This window comes from Passer domesticus, chromosome 18, assembly GCF_036417665.1.
Source record: "Passer domesticus isolate bPasDom1 chromosome 18, bPasDom1.hap1, whole genome shotgun sequence".
Lineage (NCBI taxonomy): Eukaryota > Metazoa > Chordata > Aves > Passeriformes > Passeridae > Passer > Passer domesticus.
Window position 1 is genome coordinate 4,488,107 of NC_087491.1, and position 16,254 is coordinate 4,504,360.

Here is a 16,254-nt window from a genome sequence, read left to right on the forward strand (position 1 = left end):
GGCAGAAAACAAAAGAACAAAATGAAAACACCAATCAAGAAGTGTAATCTTAGTAATTTATAAAATCTATAAAGGTGTATGTAATATAAACAATAAAGAACTTCTATTTAATAATATTAATCAATTATTCAGAGTCCTAGTTTACACACAATACTGGAAGAGCTTTTGGTGGAGGGACCCCAGCAGAACCCGCTGCCTTCTGCCCTCCGTGTGCAGCCCAGGGCCTGATTCAGGGCCAGGATGATCTCTTTTTTTGGCCTTTCACATTAATTTCATGGATTCCTCTCCCCGGCAGGAAATTCCTGACATTGAGCTGATTCCGGCGGTGCCGGGGCTTCCTGTGCCTTGTGCAGCTCCTGGCCCTGCTCTGGCCACCTCGGCTGGCTGGGGCTGGGGTGAGCCCCCCATTCCCCAGCCCCAACATGACTGGCACCCCCCAACCCCACTGTGCCCCCACAAGGGCCACCCCACAAAGGGGCTCCCAGGTGTGCTGCAGCAGGGCTGGGATTGGGGTCAGGGTGAGGGACAAGGACAGCCTGGACCCCCCACACTCACCCATGTGAGGCAGGGACCCCCACCAGGACCCCAAACTCCAATCTGGGATGAGTCCAAGGTGCTGGGAAGGCCTGAGCTGCCAGGTACCCCCCTGCACCCCACAGTGGGGTGAGATCCCCTCCATCCCACAGGCAGCCCCTTCCCCAGCAGCCCCTGGATGCAGGGGGTGGGGGCACATTGCAAACCCACCCCCAGCAGCAGGGACGGGGCTTTGCCAGCCCAAATGTGGCCAGAGGAGCCCCTTGGGCACCCTGACCCACCCAGCACCTCCCCAGCCCTGCCCCAGACCCCACACAGGGGTCCCACACCAAAACCCCATCCTGAAGCATCCCAAGGCTGCAGAAACAACTCCCCTCTGAGCTGCTTTTGGCACACAGGGCCTCGACTTTGAACTCCCCAGTCAACTTTGCCCCAGAGCCTGTGAAAAATGAAGAACTTGAGTCTCCTCCAACAATTTCTGACAGCTCAGGCTTGGCCAGAGCGCTGGTGATGGGCGCGGGGAGGACGGGTCCTGGCTCTGCATCCCAGCGCTGGAGCCAGCACGATGCTGGGGGCACAAACCCAGACTAAACAGCCCCCACACCAGCCTGGCACAGCCTGGCAGCAGCCAAAACCTCCAGCAGGAGCCAAAACCTCCAACAGGAGCCAAAATCTGCAGCAGGAGCCAAAATCTCCTGCAGGAGCCAACCCGGAGCTGCGCTGGCAGCCAAGGCAGCACAAGGAGCAGCTTTGCTGCAGGGTGCTGCAAATCCCCACGGGATGAGCAGCTGCAGAGGAAAATGCTGCCCGAGGAGGGATAAACCCATCCCTGAGGAGATGCCAGCACTGCCAGCCATGGGAGCAAACCACAGACCAGCAGCAAACTGTGCCAGGGTGAACCCCCCGAAATAGAAAAAAATCACAGCAAAGGGTGAGACACACACCCCAGCTCATCCCTCTCAGAATTGCTCAGCCTGGATTTTGGCCAGTCCTCCTGGCCTGCACACAGCACCTCTGTTGCAATTCCTGTCTCCCAGGCTGTGTGACTCTGGCCAGGGCTCTGGGCAGCCATGCAGACAGCTGGGATTGGAAAGGACGTTTTGAGGTTTCATTTCCTTTCAGTCCATGGGAAAAAAGGAGCCCCCGGTCCCCGGGCAGGCGAGACGGCTTAGTCACTCATTCTTCCCTGATTAACAGCAGGGCCAATTAGGAGGGTTTAAGTAAATGGAAAAGCAAAAGTCAATTATTTGCAGAGGTTGGAACAAGACTTGCAGTCAAACATCTGAGGTGAGTAAATCTCCCCAGGCTCAGCAGGGCACTCCGGAGTGCTGGGGCCACTGATGCTCCCTGCCTGGTAGCCCTGGTGGCAAGGCCAGGGGAGCAAGAGGGACAGGGACCTCTGGGGGTGACATAAGAGTGGAGTGCTAGTGCGGGGCTGAGCAGAGGGTGGGTGCTCACGCTGCCCACCCTGACCCCTCACATCTGGACACCCTGGCAGGGCTGATGTGTCACCCTCAGGAACTGCCTCAGCCGCCCCCTGGCTCCTCAGCAGGCTGAGCAAAGCCTCCCCGAAGAGCTGGGGGCTGTGCAGAGCATTCCCTGCCAGCACAAGGGAGCACTGAGGGCTACAGAGAGCACCCTGTGCTCCAGCTCACGGCCAAAGCCACCCACGAGTGGCTGTCCCTCCATGAGCAGCCAAGAGCTGCAGGGGTCTGGGGACAGGGGACACAGCCCCCAAACTGTCACCTGTCCTCAGACCCCTCTGTCAGGGCAGAGGAGGGCAGGGACCCCGCAGCCAACACCACTTGGGTGTGTGCTCAGCCAGCCACAAAGCGCTCTGGCACACAGGAGCACCGCAGGGACCTGCCAGGGCCCCATGTCTTTGGCAGCCACCCCCCCAGTGCTTTCCCAACACCCCTGTTTGCTCTGGGACCAGCACCCACACCCTGCCCCTGCCACCACCCCGTCCTGGCACACCCAGAGGGGCGGCTGGGCTGGCACAGGCCCTGGCACGTCCCGCTGGCTCCTGGCAGGGGGAAGCCACCGTGGGGTTCCAAGAGCAGCAGCAGCACCGACGCCTGGCTCGGCAGGATCCCTGTGTCAGCACCTCTGGTGACAGAGCTGCTCTGTCCCCAGCCCCCAGCCCCCCTGCTGCCTCTCGGTGACTCAGGCACACGTGGTGGCTCCAGCAGCAGGGACATGAAGGGGCTGCACAGCCCAGAGGGCACAGAGAGCACCCAAACCCCAAACAGGGCGGGGTACGGGGTGGGGTGGCAAGGACACAGCAAGGACAGGGTTCAGGCAGGCCACAGCAGCTCCCAGCCACGCTCCAGCCCTCCCTGCCAGGTCCCCAGGGCCCCCACACCGTGCTGGCATCACCCAGGCAGGCTGTTCTGTGGGCACAGCAGGGCACAGGGACAGAGCAGGGAGCACAGGTGTGTCCCTGTCTAGCTGAGCCTGAGGCTCCTGTGGCTGAAACCAGCCGGCAGAGGAGGCTCCTCTCCTGCCCAGCCCCCTGAGCAGAGCTGTCACCCAGGGCAGGGTGACAGGCAGGGCACAGCCCCGGGGTAGTCGGTGCCCAAGGGCAGGCACAGCCCTCGCGTGCTCAGGGGTCACGGCCCGGCCAGGGCAGCCCTGGCTGGCTCTTGGTCCCTCTGAGCCAGGGCAGGAGGTGGGTTTTGCCTTCAGGATTCCAAAGGCAAACTGTCCAAGCTGGTCCAGCTGCCTGGGCTGGCTGTGTCCTGCCCTTGGAAGCATCTCCAGCCCCATAATCAGCCCCACACACGGAATCAGGGATTGCTCTGGGCTGGAAGGGACCTTGAACATCATCTCCTTCCACCCCTGCCACAGCAGGGACACCTCCCACTGTCCCAGGCTGCTCCCAGCCCTGTCCAGCCTGGCCTTGGGCACTGCCAGGGATCCAGGGGCAGCCACAGCTGCTCTGGGCACCCTGTGCCAGGGCCTGCCCACCCTCCCAGAGAACAATTCCTAATTCCCTAAGCCCCCTCTAACCCCACTGTCTATCAGACTGAAGCCATTCCCTGTGTCCTGTCCCTCCATGCCTTGTCCCCAGTCCCTCTCCAGCTCTCCTGGAGCCCCTTCAGGCCCTGGCAGGGGCTCTGAGCTCTCCCTGGAGCCTTCTCCTCTCCAGGTGAGCACCCCCAGCTCTCCCAGCCTGGCTCCAGAGGGGCTCCAGCCCTGGAGCAGCTCCGTGGCCCCTCTGGATCTCTCCAGCACAGACAACGCTGAGGCAGCAGCCAGCTCTGCTCCCCACCTCCATCTGACCAGAGCCAGCCCCAGCTGTAAGGGGTGAGGGAAAAGCAACCCAGGAGCTGCGGGGGTGACCCAGAGCACTGATCACCTGCAGCCCAGCCCTGACCTTGCCCTTCCCTCCCTGCTGCATTTGCTGCCTGCAGGCTGTTCCAGCAGGGTGGGGAGAGCAGAGCTCCAGGAGCCCACGCCACAGCCCCAGGCTCACAGAGAGCCCTCCCAGCACCACAGTGTGTCCAGAGCTCGTTTTCCTCATTGCCCTTGAGATCATGTGAAATGGGAGTGCTGCTGGAAACAGCCCAGGCCCTGGGCAGCCCAGTCAGCAGATCCAGCCATGGGGAGGTCAGTCCTGCACAGGTTTGGCCAAAATTTCCTTGTCCTTCCTCCTCCTCCTCATTCTTGCTCTGCTCAGCACACCCAGGACCTACAGGGGTATCAGGGGATGCTGTGTGTCCCTGGTGGGACAGAGCTGATGGGGACAGGGACGTGGCTGAGCCCAGGTGTGTCCCCAGGGCTGGGCAGCTGCTCCCCAAGGCAGTGGGAGCAGAGCTCTGGGGCTGAGGGGCAGCAGCAGCACAGGCACACCCAGCAGCAGGGAACCAGGGAATGGTTTGGGCTGGAAGGACCTTACAGATCATCCAGTGCCACCCCAGCCACTCCTCCCACTGTCCCAGGGTGCTCCAGCCCTGTCCAGCCTGGCCTTGGGCACTGCCAGGGATCCAGGGGCAGCCACAGCTGCTCTGGGTACCCTGTGCCAGGGCCTGCCCACCCTCACAGGGAAGGATTTCTTCCCTATATAACACCTAATTATATGACACCTAATTATATATAACACCTTCCCTATATAACACCTAAGCCATTCCCCCTTGTCCTGCCACTACAATTCCTGATGTAAATCCCTCTCTGGCTTCCTTGTGGCCCCCTCAGAGGTCCCTGGAGACCTCCCAGGCCCTTCTCTCCTCCAACACACACCCACCCACCCCCGAGTGCTCACACAGCCCCGGGAGGGGCAGCTGGCCAACCCCAGGGGCAACTTCTGCATCCTCCTCCAGGCCACATCCCCTCTGGCACCCACAGCCCTCAGTGTCCACTGCCCCCACATCTGTGCAGGGGCTGAGGTGCCTTTGGAAGCGAGCCCTCTGCAGAAGGGCCTGGCATGATGGAAAATCATGGAATAACAGATTGGTTTGGGTTGGAAGGGAGCTCAAAGCTCATCCCATCCCAACCCCTGTCACACACTGTCCCAGGAGTGGAGTGACAGCAGGGCTGCAGCAGGGTGCCCAAACCCCTGTGGATGCCACAGGGATGCCTCCCCCAAGGCAGGGAATTTTTCTCTTGGTTCAGAAAAAATTAAGAGAAACAAAAAGGCCAAAGCAGCTCGTTGAAGCAGAAGCCCTGGGCTGGGAGGGCAGGGCTGGCTGGCTCCAGCCTTGTGGGACAGCCACACTCCCCTGGCCCCAAGCTGTGTCCCCTGTCCCCCTGCCAGGGAGGTGACAGGGATGTGCGTGCAGGGCAGTCAGGAGCAGACACAGGAGGTCACATCCTCATGTCCCTGTGCTGGGGCTCCCTGCCCTGGGACAGTCCCTCTGTGCATGGTGCTGGTGGCCCGTGACGTGGTGGGACAGGTGACCCGTGGGCAGTGTGTGCTGGCCTGGCCAGTTTGCCCAGGCTGCTGGGGGAGGAGTTAATTACTAATTTAGCCCGTAAATGATTAGTGAGCGGGGGCGGGCTGCTGGGGGGAGCACAGGCTCCAGAGCAGTGGCACTGGCAGGGACAAGCACCACAGTGGCACTGACAGGGCCAGCAATGGCCTGGGTGGCTCTTCCAGCAAGGGAAACAAAGCCACTGCAGGGAGGCTGATGCCACTGCTTGTCCCCAGGTCACCCCTCTCACTGGGGCTCTCTCTGCTGCCTGCTCCAGGCACACCCTGGCTGTTCCCACTGTCCCTTGGCCATCCCCCTGTCCCAAATCCTGCCATTATGCAGACAGGGTGTGGGGGCATCCCTGAGGCACTGCACGGCAGGACGGGGTGCACACATGGATGGGGGCACAGGATGCCACGGATGAGGTGCCCAGGGCACCCCACAAGCAGCACCCAGACATGGTCATGGACTCTCCTGGCTCATCCCAGGCTCACCCCAGCAGGAATTTGGGACAGACTGACAGCAGGAGATGGCTCCAGGCAGGCTGAGCAGCAGCACAAGGGACAGTGCCACTGTGGACGGGGCACAGGAATCCTGCAGAGCCAACGGGGCACCCAAAGGGTTAAGCCCCAGCCAGCAGTTTAGGGTTTCGGGAATTTGGATGTGAGCTCATTTCCACCCAGAAACACAAACTCCTTCACAGGGGCCTGACTCAGCCCGGCTGAGCATCCCGAGGAGGTGCCAGCACTGGGGGAAGTTGGCACCAGTTCCTCACCCGGGGGCACTGGGACAGAGCAGGGGCTGGGGAGGTTCTGTTCCTGAGCAGGGCCAAACCTGGGGGTTGACCCAGCAGCTCTCAGTATTTCCCCCTGTCATACAAACCAGGAGAGGCTGGAACACGAAAAGCAAAGTGGGGAGAGCGAAAACTGGCAGAGTTTCCCCTCTGACCTCCTTGAACCCAAACACATCCTTCACCCAAACCCACCCAAACCCAGCCCGGGTGTTCCTGCTGCTGTTGGGACTGGGGCTGAGCTCGACTGACAAGTGGGGAGCAGAAGCTGCTCTGATGCCAGGCACCGCTCAGCACCAGGGAGCTGGCAGGACAGGGGCACTGCCAGGCCCCAGCAGCACACCAAAATCCATGGGGAACATTTTCAGAATCGCAGGCACTGCCCGAAAGCAGCTGAGCAGGGCCGGGGGTGGGCAGGCAGCACTCACGCTCGGGTTGCCCTGTGACTCACCGTGCTGGGAAGGGTGGGCTGAGCAGCAGGAAGGGATGAGGCGGCGGAGCCCCGCCGGAGAAACCAGCTGGGGCCAGGCCTGAACCGGTTGATCCTCTCTCGCCCTGCCTGAGCCGTGCCGGGCTCTGCCCCCGGATGAGTCAGAAGCGCCCGTGGTGCCAGCGCAGGGCTGGGGCACCTGCCGGGGACACGGCTCTGCCCGCGGTGCCCCATCCCTGCCGGGTGTCCCCAGGGCCCTGTGCCCACCCTGCAGCGCCCAGCCCATCTCCGGCACCTCGCCCTGCCCTCCCAGCCCAGCCCGGCCTGCCCGGACGCAGCCGTGCCCCCGCGGCAGGCCCTGCGAGGCTCCGGGGCCAAGCGCGGCAGCTCCTCAGGCTCCGAACAGCTGAAAAACATGGACACCACCACCCTCGGGCAAGCTCTGCCCACCTTCTGCTGCTCCTTTGGACACCGCTGCTCCTCTCCGCAGCCCCCGAGCCGGGGCCAGCCCCTTCCCGGGGCCCGGGTCACCGCGGCCCGCCAGGACACGGCCTAGGGCCCGCAGCATTTTCCTCTGCCATGGATGCCGGTGTCCCGCTGCTCCTGGGAACAGGGCAGCGAGGGGCTGTGCGTGCAAGGAATGTGCCGTGAATAACAAATAATAAATAAATAACAAACGCAGCGCGGCTCCCAGCGGCTCTCGGGTTTGCGCTGAGGGCCTGCCCTGAGCCTCCCTGCCCAAACACATCGGAGGGATGGGGCAGGAGGAGATCCCTGCCCGCAGCCAACCTGCAAACCCCTTTGTCCTTGGAGCAACCTTTGGGGCTGTGCTCCAAAGCCAGGTGGCCTCAGGTGGGTTAAAGCCACCCCAGAGTGCCAGCAGCAGAGGTGACTGCAGTCCCAGGACTGCCGGGATACGTCCCTTGGACAGGCAGGTGGTGTGGGAGGATGGAGCATGAACCCATGCTGAACACCAACCCCAAACCCTGAGCTAGACCAGCAGGCACTGCCCTCATTCTGGCTGCAGCCACATCACCCCGCGTGTCCTGTGTCCCCCTCGGTGCCACCAGCACCGGAGCAGGGTGGAGAAGAGCTGCCACCCCTCTGGCTGTCCCCACAGCAGGGTGGGACCCAGCACCACCCAGATAAGGCCCGGCTCATCCCCCAGCACCGGCCAGGCCGCATTGCATCCATCCCTGGGAATGGCGCAATCCCGCTGTGCTGAGCCGAGCCCAGCCGAGCCTGGCCCAGCCGAGCTGAGCCGAGCCAATCCCAGCTGAGCCAGGTGTGCACTGGCATCCACACCCTCCTGCCATCCCCTGCCAGCTGGGGACGGGGAGCTGAGGTCCCCACAGTAAAGGGGACACAGCAAACTTGGCCATCTCCCCCAGCTGGGCTGGGCTGTCCTTGCTCCGGGATGTCCCAGGGCTGTGTCTCTCGTGTCCCCTCGTGCCCAGCCCCAGGAGAGGGGCTGAACCTGGCACACTGTCCCTGTGCCCAGCTGGACAGCGTCAGTGGGAAACCCAATCCAGCCCCAGGGGAGGAGACCAAACAAAGATTTTTATGTGCATCTAAAAAACAACCCAACCACGAGGGATTTGAAGAGAACAGAGCTGAACCTGTCCTGGAGCTCCCTCCCTGCGGCTGGGGAGGGTCCTGTGTCCAGCTCCTCTGCACCCATCCCACAGGATGCTGAGCCACCACAATTTTGGGGTCTGGGAGTTGGCTCGCCCCAGCTTTGGGCAAAAAAAACTTCTCAAGGTGCTAAGCAGAGCTCAGGAGAAAGGAAGCCAGGACGAGTGTCCTGTGCCCCAGAGCCAGCAGCACAGCGGGAGACGGGTGAGATCCTGTCCCAGGCCTCTGTCACCTCTGGGGCAGTGTCCCATCCATCCTGCATGTCCCATCGGGAATCCCCCTGGTGAAGGGGTCCGAGCTCCCCAGAGGAATTCCCCAGAGATCCCTGCCAGGGAAGGGCAGAAGGGGACAAAGCAGGGCAGGAGGGCATGGCAAAGGGCAGGGAGGCAGGGAGAAGGGCACTGCGCTCTGCCAGAGCTGGGACCTGTGTCAAATGTCGCTGCTCTTTCTCTTTGAAAAGGGGGAAAAGGTGGAGTTTTATTCCTTCCTCCCCTGCCGGTCCAGGAGGCTGGGAGGAAGCAAGGACTGCTCTGCTCTGCCCCTTCCTCCCCTCCTGGCCCCACACTGGGCTCTCCACGGAGCCATGCAGGCACGTCCAGGCAGGGGACAAGGCTCCACGGCTGGGGAGGGGACACAGCCCCTGCTTGGGGACCTCAGCAGATGGGCTCTGGGGGCTGCAGCCCCAGCAGGAGGTGACACCCCCCAAAAACTGGGTGGTGGGAGCATTGCTGGGTCCTGCAGGGGCAGAGCAGCTCCTGGAGAGGTGTGAAGACACCCTGGCCCGTGAAGTGCCCCTGGATGAACATCCCTGCACCCCTCCAGCCCTGCTTCCTGCTGGAAAGGGGAGGCACAGGAGCCTGGCTGGGGCTGCCAGGGGCTGTGCCAAGGGGCACCGAGCCCCTCTGAGCTCTGAGCCAGCCCCTGCAGGATTTGGGGAGGAGGAGAAGCAAAGGCTTGGGAAATCCCAGCTCCTGGCTGTGTCCTTGGGTGGGAAATGGATTTGGAGAGAATTTGTAGAGCTTTAAGGCATTTACAGCATGGTGTGGCTAAAGGTGATAGGCCAAGAAACACTTATAATGTATTCTAATTAGGAAATAGTTTGCTTCTGATTGTGATGGTGTGAATTATAACATCTGTATTGTCTCACCTTTCACATGAGACTGAAAATAGAATAAAAGCTTTTAAAATGGCTCTCAGTTGCCCCATCTCTGGGTCAGAAAAGGGCATAATCTGGGTCAGAAAATGGCATAATCCAACATCCCTGCCGTGGGTTTTGGGGTGTCTGATACTGCTATGGAGGTGTCCTGCTCTGGGGGTGTTTTTCTCCCCCCGGGCTGGCCCGAGGACAGTTCTGAGCTGCCACCCCGGCTGTTCCTCCTGTCCCAGCGCTGCTGCTCCCCGGCAGACAGGGATCCCCTCCCTGCGTGCCCCAGCCTGCTCCAACCCAGCCTCTGGCTAAGCCCGCCCGGGGGAGGCAGGGGAAGCCCTCCCGAGGGAAGGCAGGCTGTGCCCCGGGGCTGAGCGGGGCACGGCCGGCAGCGCTCCCGTGGCAAGGCCACCAGAGCCGTGTCCCCTGCCCCGACACGCTGGCTCCGAGAGCCCCGTGCCCCGACACGACGGCTGCAGGTAAAGCCCCAGCTTGCCAGAACCAGCCCTCGCCGCTGGCAGGGAGCCCTGACATGCCAGGGGAGTTATTTATTTGGCGATGAAAGACACACGTTTCATTGGGAGAAATCTCTCCACGGCTGCAGCGCCCTCGGAGCCTCCCTGCACGGCTCCCCCGGGGCAGGGTGAGGGCTGCAGCCGCAAGACCAACCCCAGAGCCCGGCAGCCTCCACCTCCCACACCGGCTGGGGCTGAGCTGTGGCAAAGGCTGGGAAATGAGTGTCACGCTTAGGGAAGCCACAGCGAACCTCCTCCTGCTGCCAGCAGCCTCCACCCCCGGGGCACGCCACAGCCTGGTGCCTTCTGGCGTTTGCCAGGCACCTCTGGAGCCGGCCCTGCAGCCCAGCTCATCCCATCCCATCCCATGGATCCCATCCCATGGATCCCATCCCATCCCGACAAGGCTCCTTGGAGCAGGGAGGCTGCAGGTCCCGCCCCAGGGATGCGGCTCGGTGTCACCTCCGCGTGGGCTGCTGCCTGTGGAAGTCCTACCCCGAAATTAGCAGCTGCTTCACCCCGTAATTAACGGGCTGGCGACTCCCGGAGATGCCAGAGCAAGGTGTGAGCTCCCAGGGACCCTCCCTGTGCTGCCACCCACCCCCACATCCCTCTGCCGTGGAGACATCCAGCAGCTCCTGCTGCCTCCCTGGGTGTTGTCACTCACCCAGGATGGCACCCAGGGGCTCCTGATGCACCCCTGGGTGCTGGCACCCCTGGGCTCAGGACCAGCAGCTCCACCCAGAGCTGCTGCCAGCCCTGCTTCAGCTCAGCCCCCAGGAGAAGGGGACCATGGGATGCTCCAGGGAAGCACCATGATTCCAGCATGAGGGAAGAGCTCATCCAGTCCCATGCTGAGAGCACCCACTGCCCTGGGCATGAGAGAACACTGCAAAACTCCACCCAGTGACACCCTGGCTTCCCAGGACACCCATCCCTGCCACCCTGGGGTGCCCAGGTGACGGTGCCCACGCTGGGCATCCTTGCACAAGGAGGGTGAGCCAGTCCCTGCTCCAGCCCACAGAGCAGCTTGGGAACAACTCCCAACCCACATCAGGGAGGAAGAGGAGGAGGAGGAGAGCAGCCGAAGGGTGTTGACAAACAAACTGGCTGACTCAGGCAGGAAGATGTGCAGAGCAGGGTGGCAGGAGGGAGCACGGGTTAGAGAGACCCTGCAGGAGGGAATGCAGGATCACACCTGTGCATCAAGCTGGCTGCCCTGACAGCCCCGAAGCTGGCAGGGACCTGCCTCTGGGACTGCCTGGAGCCCTCCAGCCCCAGCTGGGAGGAAAGACCCTGCTCCTGAGCCACCCAAGTCACACGTGTGTGGCTCGTGACTTCTGGGAGCCATTGGCACGAGCCTCACACAGCCACCATCAAATGGGCTGGGACAGGGCATGGCACCTGCCCAGCCTGGGCACTGTGGGCATGGCAGGGCTGGTGCCACCTCACCCCTTCACCCCATTCCCAGGAGGGGCACAGGTCCGGGCCAGGCTCTCCCCAGCAGCTCTGCTGCTCTCAGGGGCTGCAACCTCGGCAAGCACTGCCAAGCCCAAGGAGCTCCTGTCCCTCCAGCAGCCTGGGGGCATGGGGGCCTGGGCAGCACATCCAAACCCCCCAGATTTGGGAGGACAACTGGGAAAAGCTGCCTGGAGAAGGGCTGGATCCCTCCTGGGGCAGCAGCAGTGGAGAACAGGCCAAGCTAGGCAGGAAAACCCGGAGTTTTCCCCGCCACGTTGCTTTGCATGCCTGACAGCAAGTCGTGCCTTGCCTGCTGGGCTCCAGCCCCTCCCAGCTCCGGGGGCTCCCCAGCCAGCCAGGAGCCCTGGCAGGAGCACAGAGGTGCTCCAGGAACCCAGTTTGCCCCAGTCTCTCCCAGGGAGGTGTCCCAGTACAGGTGTGTGTCCCCCTTGCTCACCCAGCATGGCATGGACATGTCCCAGCCCACTCTCCATAATCCTATTCCACAGGAATCTTTTTTCCTCAAGAAATCTTTTTTTTTTCTCATGAAAACTTTTTCCCATGACAAGCTCTCTGCAGTCCCCAAGCATGGGTTAAATCCCACCCTGGGCTAACAGCTCAGCCCCTGGCAGGGTGCAGCCGTCCAGCCTGGCCTTGCAAACACCCAGTCCCTGACCCAGCAGAGACAGATTCCTGCACAGGAAACCCAGCCAGGCTTCTCCTTGTTATTCTTCAGGATTAGGATCACAGGGGCTTGCACGGGGAGCTATCTGTGCACAGACAATCTCAGCAAGTTCCAGAAAAATTCAGGATGTGCTTTGGATCCAAACACGCCACAGGCAGCCCCGACCCGGTGCTCAGCCGGGCTGAGCTTTAACTAATGCAAGATGAAAACCCCAGAGCGAGTTCCAAGCTCTCCTTCAAAGCTCAGAAACCTGCTGGCGTCCTGCTGAGCCGCATACCACGTAAGCATTCCTGCCAGGATGGGGCCTGGCAGGGCGGATGGCTGCACGGCGAGACAGCCGTCCCTGTGCCAGCCCCACGGCAGCTCCAGCAGCTCTTCTCCCAGAGCCCTTGGGGACAAAAGGACTTCAGAGCCACTCCCGCGGCTTTATGGCCGCGACAGAGGAGCGATACGGCGGAGCCACCTCCAAACCATGGGCGCTGCCCAGCCCTTGAGCTGCCGGCCAGACGCACAAGGTCCAGCTCGAAGCCACCCTCGGCTGTGACACCCGCTGCTGCGGGGGTGGCTGCACCCACTGGAGACGAGGTTTTGCCAGCCTGGGGACTGAAACCAAAGCTGGAACATGAAAGGGCTCGGAGGTCACGTCCTGCCCGCTCAGAAGCCCCGGGGAGCCAAGCGCCCGCATCACGAGTGACGCAAAGTGGCCCGGGGGAGCCCGGCACGGCGACAGGGGGTGACCCCGCTCACAGGGGTCAGGGGTGTCACCACAGACCCCAGTTAGCAGCGCTGAGCCCCCAGCCACGGCTTCACACGGTCCTGCCGTGCAGAGCCGTCACCCCGCGCTCCCGGGCAGCTCCGGGCGCGCATCCCGAGCCGGGGGCGCGGCGCCGCCGCCCCGGGACACTCGGGCTCTCAATGACCGCATTGTCACCCTGCCGGTGCCACGGAGCTGCCGGGGGCACTGCTGTGTCCTGCCTGGAGCCAGCCAGGGGTGCAGGCAGCGCAGAGCCTCGGAGGGGGGGTTTCCTAAGGGTCTCCCGGCGCTGTGAAGGGGGATGAGGCTCCTCTGCCAGCCAGTGCCAGCAGTGCCCGTGCTGACAGCGGTGTCCCTGCGCTTCCAGCATCCCCCCCGAGCCCAATCCCCTCTGCCCTCCCCGCAGCCCCAGGGGTCCCCGAGCCCCGCCGCCAACACAAACACCCCGGCACAAGGCAGCCTTTCATTTGGGAGGCACCTCGGGTACCCCCCAAAGCCGTGCCGAGGCAAAACCGCGGGGAAACTAAAAATTACAAAGTTTAAAGAGCGCGAGAGAGGCGAAGAGCAGGCGTGGGGTCTCGGGAAGAGTGAGCGGAGGGGTTCCCAAAGGGCTTGAAGGAGGGGTGGGGAGATGCCGGGGGTCTCCCCAGGATGAGCGGAGCGGGGGGCGCGCCGGGGGCTCACCCGCGATGTGCTGGCGGCGACCCTCGTCCAGGTGCGTGGAGACCACATCTCCCATGGCGAGCGGAGCCGGGCCGGGCCGGGCGGCGGGAGGAGCGGCAGGAGGAGGAGGGAAGAGGGAGGAGGAGGAGGAGGAGGAGGAGGAGGAGGAGGAAGAAGGCAGAGCTCGGGGCGGCCCGGCAGCACGGCGCCCCACGGCTCCCCCGGCCACTCCTCCCGCACCGCCCCGCGTCCCGCCCGCCGCCCCCGGCCGCGGGGAGAGGCTGCGAGTGTCCCCCCGCCGGCAATTAGTGCTGCTAATTACCCGGCGGGGGGGATGGGCAGGATGGGGGAGGGGGCCGTGCCCCCAGCCGGGAGCTGGGCAGTGCCCGGTGTCCCCCCGCAGTGCCACCGGGAAAACCGGCTCGGAGCTGGCACGGCATTGCGACACCCGGGCTCCGTGCCACCTGCTGGCCTCGGTGCCGAAGCGGAGAGCGGGCTGGGAGCCGGCCGGGGGTGCGGGCACAGCGAGGGGCCCTCGGCCTCCCCGGCCCGGCGGAGAACGGGGTGGGAGCGCTGGAGGGGATCTGAAACCCCCCCAGCCGCAGGAGCTGTCCCGGGATGGGGGCTGGCATCTCCCGGGAGCGGAGCAGGGGGCACACTCAGAGCGGGACACTGCAACCGGGAATGTGCCAGCCATCGTGCCGAGTCCCCTCGGACACGGCCGGGGAGGAAGCGGCGGGAGCCGCGGAGCTGGAGGAAGCGCTGGAAAAGCTCCTCCTTCCTCTGGGGCTGCTGCGGCTCCATTCCCGAGCGCAACAGGCGGAAACAGCCGCGCAGGAGTCGCGGCGCTGCCCGGGCACGATCCGCGGGCAGGAAAGGCCTCGCCGCCGTCATTCTCAGCAGCTCGGGGTGTGACCGAGCGAGGAAGAGGAGGAGGAGGAGGAAGGAGGACGTGACCAGAAAGTTGAAGCCGTTCCCAGCTGCAGGGCGGCTCCGGGGAGTCGCTGCCGAGGTGGATGCACGCTCGGGGTCCCTGGATGCTTCCAGACCTCTGGAAGCCGGGGCTGGGCTGGGCGATGCTCGGCTCAGCCGCTTGGCTCGGTGCGGGGCAGCCAGCGTGGAAACGGCTCCGGGAGGCTTTTCCTGGGCTGGCCTTGTTTACCCGGGAGCGGTGGGAGGGAGGGCTGGAAGTGGCCGGGCTGGGAGCGAGGCATCCTGTTTATCCTCCTGAAATAGCTGCCCTGGGCAGGGGGCGGCAGGGGGGGCACACCCCTCCCCTGCTGCCGCCGCCAGCCCTGCCCTGCAGCGCTGCCACCACCCCCGGGGACAGCGGCGGGTCCTGCCCGCTCGCCGTGCCAGGGGGATGCCACCCTGCAGCCGACAATTCTCCTTTTGGGCACGGTGTGCCCGTGCCACGCCCTGCCCAAGCCGAACACTCCCCTGTTCTTTGTGGTCAAAAAACACCAGGACATCGAGTGGCACCCAGATGCCACCTGCGTTTGTCCCAGCACCCTGTGCCCCCAGGGATGCCCGCAGTGCATCAGCCTTTTCCATCCTGACACTGTTCTCACCCCTCTGACTCATTTCAATGGGAAAATAATTCCAAAGCTGGAATATTTCCCTTCTTTCTCCCCCTGAGATGCCCCATAAGAAGGTTTTACCCTTAGCACGGGGCTTGTTTGCAGTTTGTTTGCCTGCCCAGAATGCTGCTGGTATCAAGGGATCCTTGTGGGAAATTTATCTGCAGCAAAATCTCATTTCCAATAGAAAATCGTTCCACTGGAGGCTTTTAAACACTTTCCCCAGTGCTGATCCCTGAGGAGTCTAGCTGTGAATTAATTTGAAATTCTGTCTTAGTGGGGTGATGGTATTTAAGAGGCGATGAAAATGCATCCACCCCCTTCAAATTGAAAATAAATGGGAATATCTATCCATGTAAATAACTTCATTATTAGAAACCAAGCTTCATCCCTTCCAAAAATGCAATGTATGGGATATGATTTAGGCAGTGCACACAGAATCCTGCTAAGTAAACCAAGTAAGTGGTTTAAAAGCCTTATTTTTTAAAAATTAATCCACAGGAGCACTGAGTCATCACTACCTCTTTTGCCCATTGGTGTGTTTCTTAAATAAATAAATAAAACCTGAATGAAGAGGTAAAAAATAGCATTGATATTGTTGATTTGCAAACAGGAAGGGAATGTTTGTGGCACACAGAAATAGCCTGTGAGGCTGTCACACAGACACACAGGCTGCTTTTGGGGCTCCAAAACCACCTGAGGATGGATGGGCACGATGTCCTGGCACCGCCAGACAGTGCCACGTGGTGACACAGCAGGGAGCTTCTGGCACAGGTTGGCTGCTGCCACAGACAGGCTCAGCTGCTAAAGCTTGGGCCAGGAAAGTAGAGAAGTTGTTTGGAGTGTTTTATTGGGACTGGATTTGGACATTTGGGAGCTCAAAACTCAGCAGGTGAGCACATTTAGGTTTATTCCCACATGGAAGAGGGCACTGTCCCCAAGGTGCTCCTGGTCGGGGTTTCCTTCATCCCCACTGCCCCAGTGGGTGCCTGAGGAGGATGAGGATGGGGATGGGAATAGTTTGTCCTTCCTATCCAGCACATTTTGGTTTATTCCCACATGGTCACATGCAGAGGGGATTGTCCCCAACGTGCTCCTGGTTGGGGTTTCCTCCATCCCTGCCATCCTGATGGGTGCCCAAGGAGGA

At 62.2% G+C, this 16,254-nt stretch overlaps 1 protein-coding gene across 2 annotated transcripts in view; it reads right to left on the reverse strand.

Annotated features, from left to right (window-relative positions):
• NIBAN2 (niban apoptosis regulator 2) overlaps positions 1 to 13,703 on the reverse strand; it is a 31,553-nt gene extending 17,850 nt beyond the window's left edge. The window contains exon 1 of one of the 2 annotated variants that reach the window (XM_064393435.1): positions 13,549 to 13,703. In XM_064393435.1, coding sequence (XP_064249505.1) covers positions 13,549 to 13,603 — 55 coding nt within the window. In that variant the 5' untranslated portion in view covers positions 13,604 to 13,703. Of the gene's footprint in view, positions 1 to 7,117; positions 7,254 to 13,548 lie in introns of those variants that run through there. The other variant, XM_064393436.1, reaches the window with a different exon arrangement.
• Between the last annotated feature and the right edge of the window lie 2,551 nt (positions 13,704 to 16,254).